Raw genomic sequence first — 10,389 nt, 5'->3', positions numbered from 1 at the left:
TTCGCATTTGTGTTTCAGTTTTCTATTTCGTCTTTAGTTTCCGATTTAATCAGGTATGTATATCGTTTGAATCGGATAGATCGGAGTTCATTATCAAGATTATTGCTTTTTATAATTTGTTTGGAATTACGCTTATTATCTTCATGTTGGAGTTGTTTAATCGGAGTTCATTATCAAGATTATCAAGTTTCAAATATGTATTGGAGTTATTTCATCGGATTTTTGTTAAGTAGTTTGAGATATTTATTTCGAATCAGAATTGATTTAATTTTTAATCGGATATATCGTTGTAGTTTTTATGCTCTGTACCGAGAGAGATTACTTAATTACATCATCTGATCATATATGATTTAAGTTTCTTTTATATTCGAAATTAACCAGGTTTTCATCTTTACGACTTTTTTTGTGAGATATATTCGATATTAAGATTGTTTTGGTTTATTTATATAGATCATTTGGTGTATTATGTCGAATTCTAGTGTTATTGATGGTGATTTATATTCTTCTATGAGTGAGAGTGAAGAAGAAGATGCTGAGAACTTATTTTTTGAAGGTATCAGTTATTGAATTATTTTGTTGTTTTTAATTTTGTTGATTATCATTTATTTACATATGAATATGTTAATATAAATAAATTTTTGTCTTATTCATATATAAATAAACGTGTGATAATTGTAATTTCGAATTTATTATTTTTTTTGTTTTATTCATATATGAATAAGTTATGTTTTATTTTATATATTTTGAATCCTCATGAATTTTATGTATTCATATATGAATGTTTTTTGTATTATTTATATGAGTTATATGTATTCATATATATTATTGTTTTATTCATGCATTATTATTTTAGGTGGTGAATCTTCAAGTTCAGTACATGATGCACAATATTGTGATGATATAATTGGAGAACATGTCTATAAGCCACATGTACCTGTTCAACTTATTCCACTTAAGGGTTTAATCTTCATATCATTAAAGTTGGCTATCAAAATGTATTCTGAGTATGCTGAAATTGGTGGTTTTGATGTTAGACTGAGCACATTGTCAAGGTTTGATAACAAGATTATAAAAAAGAAACATGTTATATGTAATCGTGGTGGTAAACAGAAAAAGAAATCTTGTGACACATTAGGTACAAGTGGTGTTAGGAGGAAACAAAATTCAAATTCAAGAGCTATTGGTTGTCAAGCAAAGATTATATTTGAATATGTGTATGGAACTCCAGATTATAAAGTTTTTCAGTTTGATGAACTTCACAACCATCCACTTGAGAAGAGAAGCGATTTAAAAAAAGCGAGACAAATGTCATATTCAGAAAAAGAGTTTATTGTGCGTGCTTCCACATCAAAAATAGGTCCAACTATGGCTCATAAGTTGAGGGCAATTTTGAGAGGTGGGTATGAGTTTGTAAAGCCAAAAGTAGTTGACTATAAAAATTTAAGGAGAGGTATCAATAGGGTTATTGGTTATAAAGATGCCCAGATGATAGTAACACAATGAATGACCGTCAAGCTCACTATCCAAATTACTCATTTGAGTTTAATTGTCAAGATGACGTTTTGGACTGTATGTTTTGGGCTGATGAAACGGAGAAGACATATTATGCTGAATTTGGTGATGTTATCTCGTTTGATGCGACTTTCCGAACAAACAAGTAAGTTATTTTATCTACTTTTGTTTATAGCTTATTCATATATGAATATTTTTATATTCACTTATTAATACATCAAAAATTGACTTTAATGAACATTTTTTTGTGTGTTAGGTATCGAATGGTTTTTGTTCCGTTTACTGCTATTGACCATCATAAAAAATCGGTTACTGTTGGATCTGGGTTGCTAAGCAATGAAAGCATTGAGTCTTACTCTTGGTTGCTTAAAGCATTTCTTAAAACTCATAGGAAAGAACCAACACTTGTTTTAACCGATCAAGATGTTGCAATAAAACAAGTTGTTGAGAATGTGTTTCGTAATTCAAAGCACTGATTATGTATGTGGCATATAATGAAAAAGTTGAAAAAAGGTAATATTTTAATATATTTCAAATATATTACTCATTAGTATATTCATTTATGAATATTGATTTTTATTTTACTTATTATTATTTATTCATTTATGAATATTTTTGTTTTAATACAGATATCAGATGATTTATTTACTAACACAGACTTTAGAAAAAGGTTTTCAAAGCTTGTTTGGGACATTAATATGAAACCTGATGTTTTTGAGGTGAAGTGGGGTTTGCTTATGAAGGAATTCAATCTTGAAGACACAAGATGGTTTAAAGACATGTTTACAATACGTGATTCATGGATACCTGGATATTTTAGTGATATTCCAAAGTGTGGTTTGATGAAGACTACATCAAGGTCAGAGAGTATGAATTCATTCTTTAATACATACTCAGAAAGTGGGAACTTACTTTTGAGTTTCATGATGAGTTACGACACTGCCATTCAAAAGCAAAGGAATACTCAACGAGATCTTGATAAGGCATCAAAGAAAGCATCATATAAAATGCAAACACCTCGAGAAATAGAACTGCAAGCATCAAAGGTTTATACAAGTACATTATTTTTTGAGGTGCAAAAAGAAATATATAAAGCATGTTTTTTCTGTACATACTCATATGTTGGTATTGAAGATGGTTGGGAAGTTTACATTGTGCAGCACAACAATAGTAAAAGTGATTTAAAAAATAAATTTAAGGTAATTTTACTAGTTTTTTTTTTTATGAAAAGTGTAATAATAATCATATATGAATATGAGAATATTCATATATGAATATCAATATTCATATATTCATATATGAATATTATATGAATATATGAATATATGAGTGTTGATATGAGTAATTTTATATGAATGTAAATGTGTAAATTTTGTTTTTGTATCAGGTTGAAATAAAAGTTGAAGAGAAAGAAATAAATTGCAATTGTGAACATTTTAAGCATATGGGTGTTTTATGCAGACATGCTTTTACAATAATGATGAGATGTGGTGTTAAAGAAATTCCTGAAAGGTACATTTTGAAGAGATGGAGAAAGGATGTGATATCAAGAAGTTATCGTTTTAGTTATGTTCAACCCGATTCAGGTGATTGTGAGAATGTAAAGCTAGTCAATGATTCATATTATAGTTTTGAATCATGTTTGGATATTGTAAGAGATGACAAAAAGAGATTGACTTTATTTGCTGAGAAGCAACAAATGTTGTTAAAGGAATTTGAGAGTGATTATATTTCTCCTGGATTGAAAAGCAAGACAGATGGTGAAGTTGTATGCAAGCGTTTGGGTGTTACTATTCCTATTCCAGAAGAGATTAATATTCATGTTCCTGAAGTTCAAAGCAATAAAGGTTCTGGAATCAAGAAAAGAATTCCAAGTGCAGGTGAAGTAGCATATGAAAATTTTAAAAAAGAACATAGAATGTGTTCAGGATGTGGAAAACGAGTTCCACACAATTTACGTACTTGTCCAGAAAGAGTTGGAGCTGCTAAATCAGCAAAAGACAGTTAGGGATGTTTTAGTTTTAGTTTTAGTTTTTTTTTTTTTTTTTTTTTTTTTTTTTTTAATGTTTTTTGGTTTTATTCATTATGAATATATGCAGATAAAAACAATAAACAATAATACTCATGTATGAATAATACACATTTATATTGATATGGTAAATTGATATGTTGATATTTGTTTTTAAAATACTATAAAATAAGTTATATTGATATTGTAAATTATTCATAAATGAATACAAATATGTGAAATTTGTTATACTAATAAATAAGTATATTCATATCTGAACTTTTTTATGTTAATATCTGAACTTTGTTATACTAACATATTAATTTGAACTTATTCATAAATGAATATATCATATTCGTATTCATTTATGAATAAATAAAAATAAAGTTTAAAAATATTTGAATATAAAAAATGACAGAAATAAACAAACTTGTTTCTACTAACAAGTTAGTTATATTCATATATGAAATTTGTTATATTCATATATGAACTTTGTTATATTCATATATGAACTTTGTTATGCTGACATATTACTCCTAATTTAATCATAAATGAATATATCATATTCGTATTCATTTATGAATAAACATAAATAAACTTTGAAAATATTTAAATATAAAAAACTGACAGAAATAAGCGAATTTGTTTCTATTACATAATCATTCAACACAAGATAATAAAAGTTGTTCATAAGCATTTCACAAAATATTAAAACGATGTTCAACAACATTTTACATGTACTTCAAATCCATTCATCTTCAACACAAACTATTCTATAGCATCACACTTCAACATTCTTTCATCTTCACAAGCAATCATCAATATTCTTTTAACCTTTTTTGAATTGTTTTCATAGCCTTGTATGCATGATCAGTACGCACTTTGAATTCAACTTTTTGATATTTTTCAGAAAGATCCAACACCTTAGCCTTCAACATGTTAATTTCAGAAATTAGCATTATGTGTGCATATCTTTGCCCGAGCTTCTCTAAAGTAGTTTGCTGAACTGCACTTTCTTTATGAAGACCTGGTTTCCACTTTGAGAGTGGTTGTCCCATATAGGTCTCCATATGTCTCATTGCAAAGACCCCACAATCAACTTTGTTTTTAACTGTTCTCCATGACATTTCAAGTCGTTGGGGTTTGATACTTTCTTTTGAGATTGCATTTGCTCTTGGATGGTTTATTTCTTTAAAGTATCTCACAAAGAAATTTTTCTGATCATTAAATAAAATAAAAGTTAGATATGTAATAAATTGGTTATTTTATGGTGTATTGAATTGGGTACATACCAAAGGTTTCAATATTACTCCTTATTTTCCTTCATAATCCCCCTCAACTGCACTATTGTCCAGAATTTCAATTGACGGTTTCTTTAAGTTGAAGACAATCACAAAAATGTGAGCACTTCTAACAACTGGAAAGAATACTTGTTTTTATGTATATAATGGTAAGTATTTTGTTGATAATATATATATATATATATATATATATATATATATATATATATATATATATATATATAACAACTTTAATTAACATACCATGTCTATATCTTTTATGTTCAAGATTTTTTTTGTACCCATTGGTACTCTCATGAAAGTTCTCCTTGAATTTTTCATACTTTCTTTCATTAGACAATGTTGAAGTTAGATAAGCAGTGTAACGCCCGCAAATCCGGGCTAGTCAATTTAGAGGCAATAGGGGTCGAAAACGACTTTTCGACAAAAGATTATTTAGAATAAATAATCTTAACCAAGTTTTAGAGTATGTCACAAGGTTTCTGTACATATAAAGAACGCCGAAATCCGAGTTATAACGAAGAAGTTATGGCCCGTCGAAGTTTTTCGGCAAAACCGGCACGGCACCGGGAAGCGTAAATAGTGAATTTACGATATAGTGAGATTTAGCCTTAGCAATCTAAACAAAAGTTGTAGAATATGTTGAACTAAGAACTTCGGTAAAAAGAACGCCCAAATCTGACTTCGTATGAGGAAGTTATGATTTTTCTAAGATTCGGCTTAGCAGTGCACGACCCGAAACTCGAATTTTAGTTCGAGCGGTGTTTGGCCTACGCGACCTAAATGAGAGTTGAAGATCTCATTAATAGGAACTCAACGGTAAAAAGATGGACGAAAACGGAGTTCGTATGAAGGAGTTACGAATTCTTCGCGGTCATTTAACAGTCTAAACGCCTCCTACTGTTAAATTTGAGATCGGTCGAGAATTAGCCGACGGAGTCTAAATGAAAGTTGTAGATCTTGATTTTACCTACGCGTGGATATAAAGAACGTCGAAAACGGAGCTCGTATGCGAGAGTTATGATTTTTCTAAGTTCGAAGGCTGACACGCGATAGGGGGTGACGTGGCACCACCAGAATTGGACACGTGGCACCACCAGAAGGCCACCACATGGACCAACTCGGCGAGTAGGTCCCCCCTACTCGGCGAGTAGACCAGTCAGCACCCCTATAAATAGAGGTGCCGGGCATTCACTTCTCTTCACACCTCTCCAACATTCTTTCTCTCTCTATACTCTCTCTCTAAGCTCCTTAAGCCCCCTTAAAGCCTAGGTAAACCCCCTAGCACCCGAAGGAAGCCCCGAGGCTCCCGGAGTTCCGAGAAAAGAGCCTTTCGGCTCGCGGGAACGCTGCTCCAGCGAAGCCCGGTTTTCGAGAAAACCCGCTATAAGTGAGCTATACCTACCCTAACTTTAGTTTAGCTTATGTTTTAATATAGTAACGTTATTAGGAACTTATAATAAGTACTTGGGCTATTATTATGGGTATTATTAACGCTTAATAATACTCGGACTAATTAATTTGTCGCGGTTATCGTTAAACTAAACCCTAGTGGTACCGATACTAGGTTTTATCGAAGGAATATCGTTTTGAGAGTATCGAAGCGCCGTCCGAGTGCTGAGTCACCACCTACTCAGGTGAGTGCATAGTTACTTTCAGCTTACACATAGATATGAAGTATTTTACGTGCTGTGTGTGTATATTATTTGTATACTTGCTATCTATATTGGAAGAACGTTTTATACATGTTTTCAGTGATTCAAACTGTATATGTATTTTATATCTACATAATGTGCTGGGTAAAACACGGGTAGATATAATAGTTGCTGTGTGACAAAATAAAATAATGAGAGGCCTCGTTATAGCTGTTCTTGATGATCTAGTCATCTAGCGGAGTATAGATGACGACCACGGACTATTCTAGACAGTCCGGTGGAACACTAGCAGGCTCGCAACCTGTAGGTGTTTATTCAAACTGTGTGTTTAACCGAACTGTGTGTTTATTCGAACTGTGTGTTTATTCGAACTGTGTGAACTGTGTGCTCACCAGGTATACTCCATCCCAATGATAGTCCTTTGACTAGGTCCCTTGTGTTAGATGTTTTAGGGACGTAATGTGAGGATAACGGGAATGGGTAATTGGGTTGATTGTTTGATGTTTAACAATAATAATTATATTATTGTGGGTTGAAAACCCTATGTACTCACCAGGTTTCCCAACCTGACCCACCCAGTTTATTTATATCACAGGTGTTGATATGAAGTCACATTACACAAAGAGATTTAAAGAGATGTAGATCACTAGTGTAAATAATTGTAAGTTCTGTTTATGCTTATGTTTCTGTATTAACGATGACATCCCAAACGTTTTAAAATGAAATAAATACGTTTCTTCGAAAATGTTTTAATAACGTATTTACCATGTTTTTCTGGGAACAAATTCCGCAACATTTTTTATAAAATGAAGTACTCTGATTTTTATAAAGCATAAACAAACCGGTCTTTTCTGGCCGTGATTTTGGGGATGTCACAGTTGGTATCAGAGCATTAGTTTAAGCGAACTAGGAATATGGATTTATTTCTAGACTTAAACTTAGAATGCTAAGCGATGATTGTGAGGTGTGAGCACTAGATTATTTTAGGAATTATGCCTAAAATGCTTTTATGTGCTAAATACTTGTGCCTGATATGCTGTTAGTTGTTCGGATCTATGGTCTGTTGCCGACCGGATCTGGAAACCTTATGTGTTTAGGATTCTAAACGTACAACTACGATATTAGAACTAGCATATAAACGTTTCGGAGTGATAAGGATGATTTAACCGTCAATCCTAAGTAAAGGCCTAGATTCACCTTATTCGGTGTATAGATCAAGATGGCAAGAACCCGTAGCGGAAACGTGAATGCAAATGGGAACCGAAACCAACCCCCAGTGATTGAGCAAATACCGGTTGTAGTAGCCGCTGCTGAGCCAATAACAATGGCCGGAGTGCAAGCAATGATCCAGGCGATGTTGGATCGTCAAATGGAGGAAACTAGACGTTTGCTCCAACAAAATCGAGAGGAAGCCACCATTCAGATCGAACAGCCCGAGTTGAACGAAGGGCAGACTGAGGAAGGAGACTACAGTGGAACTGTTGGTCAAGTCAACCCGCCAATAGTTCGACAAAACAACCAAGATGACAAAGTCGAGAGGAATGGATGCAAGTACAACGATTTTCTGACTTGCAAGCCATCGACTTTCACTGGAAAGGAGGATCCGATCGGGGTCATGGATTGGATCTCGGAGATGGAGTTAGCTTTCATGACGTGCGGTTGCAGAGGAAAACAACAGACCACATTTGCAGTGCGTCAGTTTCGAGGAGGCGCTGTACGTTGGTGGAATACCTTGGGGAAGACTCTGAGCCCCAATGAGCCCCTGCAACTAACATGGGCAGAATTTCTGGTACAATTCAAACGAAAGTACTGCTCAGCTCAAAACCTGCTTGAGCTAGAGAACCAGTTTCTAACCCTGAAGAAGGGAAGCATGTCAATCGATGAATACACCAACAATTTCACAGAAAAGATGGAGTTTGCCTTACGTCTTGTTCCAGATGAGCTGACGAAAGTCGACAAGTATGCAAAAGGACTTCCATGGGAGTACGCGGTGCCAGTGCGTCAGGCACCTACTCTGGAGGCAGCTATCTGGGCTGCCAAGTCTGTGGAAGATATGATTAAGGGAAGAGCTGCCAACAAGATTGAGGTTGGCGAAAAGAGGAAGTTTGAGGAATCTACGAGGCCCAATAAGAAGATCAAGTATGGTTCAAAGGAGTCTAGCGGAGGAGGAAACAAAGTGAAATGGTGCGAGAAGTGCAAGAAGAATCACTTTGGGAAATGTAACGAAGAAGTGACTTGCTACAAGTGTGGGAAGACCGGACATTACGCCAACGAGTGCAAAAGGGTGTGTTATGAATGCCGTGAAGAAGGGCATGTTGCTAAGGATTGCCCGAAAAAGAAAGAGGCGGCAAAACCAAACATTCCGCCAAAGGCAAGAGCATTTCAAATGATCCTTGACGAAGCAGCTGACGATGCAAGGAATCAGGAGTAAGGATGGATATATAGAGATCAAGTTATGAAGAAGCCATATAGATAGTGTCATATGATGTAGCCTATTAGAGGCATAGCCTAGGGTGAACTTGAACACCTATGTAACCGTTTCAAGAAATAATATGAAACCTTTGTTTTGTTATCTGACGTGTTAAGTTGTTGTGTGGTTTTCTTGTATGGTGACTTGGAAAGACTGCGGGACAATACTTAGGACGGGTATGAGTAGGTGTGAATGGTAGTAGAGGCCTATACTACCGGAAGCACAGGACTCACACTTGGATCAGGGAAAGTCACAAGGTTACCGAGAAGCTAGAAATTGATTTCGTTTTATTCAAGTATGTCGTTACCATCGTTTCGGTAATGACTAAGAAGATTGTTGATATTCCGACCCTTGTGGTCATATCGAATCAAGTCCGACTACGATGAGTATGTTGTATGGTTCAGAGAAACAAGTTTGATGTAGCGTCCGACATTAAACCAAACGATTGAAATTAAAGCGATCAATAGAAGTATCGCACTCGTTGTTAAAGAATTTGGTAGCTAGAAATGCCTAATGTTAAAGTGTGATTATATCACATTAGAACATGAAGGAAGGCATAGTCTGTTTTAGAATTTAACTCTAAGAGACCTAAGTCTAAGTGTTGCAACATACGATGATAGGTCATTAGAATATGACACATCGATCCATAGTAGTAATAAAAGAAGTCATCTCAAATTCGTATCCAGTAAGGATCGAGATTTTGACTTGAAGATCATAATTTGGAGTCTAGCCTGAGGAAGAGAGCAGGTGCACGATCGAGTACTACATACAGTCAATAAGTCTGAGAGATAGACTTGAAGGAATGTAGAAGTTATAATTATTACCTAGGATGAAGAGACGACGTATGGAGTCATTATATGACCATGTTTCGTTGATGATTCCGGGACGTAATCATCCTAAGGGGGAGATAATTGTAACGCCCGCAAATCCGGGCTAGTCAATTTAGAGGCAATAGGGGTCGAAAACGACTTTTCGACAAAAGATTATTTAGAATAAATAATCTTAACCAAGTTTTAGAGTATGTCACAAGGTTTCTGTACATATAAAGAACGCCGAAATCCGAGTTATAACGAAGAAGTTATGGCCCGTCGAAGTTTTTCGGCAAAACCGGCACGGCACCGGGAAGCGTAAATAGTGAATTTACGATAGAGTGAGATTTAGCCTTAGCAATCTAAACAAAAGTTGTATAATATGTTGAACTAAGAACTTCGGTAAAAAGAACGCCCAAATCTGACTTCGTATGAGGAAGTTATGATTTTTCTAAGATTCGGCTTAGCAGTGCACGACCCGAAACTCGAATTTTAGTTCGAGCGGTGTTTGGCCTACGCGACCTAAATGAGAGTTGAAGATCTCATTAATAGGAACTCAACGGTAAAAAGATGGACGAAAACGGAGTTCGTATGAAGGAGTTACGAATTCTTCGCGGTCATTTAACAGTCTAAA

The 10,389-nt window shown here is 34.6% G+C and overlaps 1 protein-coding gene across 1 annotated transcript; it reads left to right on the top strand.

The window, feature by feature from the left end:
- The first annotated feature begins 1,499 nt into the window (after positions 1-1,499).
- Positions 1,500-3,520, top strand: LOC111920669 (protein FAR-RED IMPAIRED RESPONSE 1-like). Its single transcript, XM_052770892.1, has 5 exons — positions 1,500-1,657; positions 1,769-1,964; positions 2,142-2,568; positions 2,647-2,711; positions 2,900-3,520. Exons 1-5 carry the CDS (start codon positions 1,500-1,502, stop codon positions 3,518-3,520), a joined length of 1,467 nt encoding a protein of 488 aa, XP_052626852.1.
- Positions 3,521-10,389: the final 6,869 nt, after the last annotated feature.

The sequence above is a fragment of the Lactuca sativa genome, chromosome 4 (assembly GCF_002870075.4).
Source record: "Lactuca sativa cultivar Salinas chromosome 4, Lsat_Salinas_v11, whole genome shotgun sequence".
In the NCBI taxonomy this organism is placed as follows: Eukaryota; Viridiplantae; Streptophyta; class Magnoliopsida; order Asterales; family Asteraceae; genus Lactuca; species Lactuca sativa.
This window is presented reverse-complemented; position numbering and strand designations above follow the sequence as displayed.

What these genes read in the sequence shown, in the direction of transcription:
- LOC111920669 (XM_052770892.1), top strand. Translation starts at nt 1,500, where the DNA reads ATGAATGACCGTCAAGCTCACTATCCAAATTACTCATTTGAGTTTAAT. An exon ending in AGCATCAAAGGTTTATACAA is followed by an intron (nt 2,569 to 2,646) that starts GTACATTATTTT and finishes TTGGTATTGAAG; the next exon opens with ATGGTTGGGAAGTTTACATT. An exon ending in ATTTAAAAAATAAATTTAAG is followed by an intron (nt 2,712 to 2,899) that starts GTAATTTTACTA and finishes TTTTTGTATCAG; the next exon opens with GTTGAAATAAAAGTTGAAGA.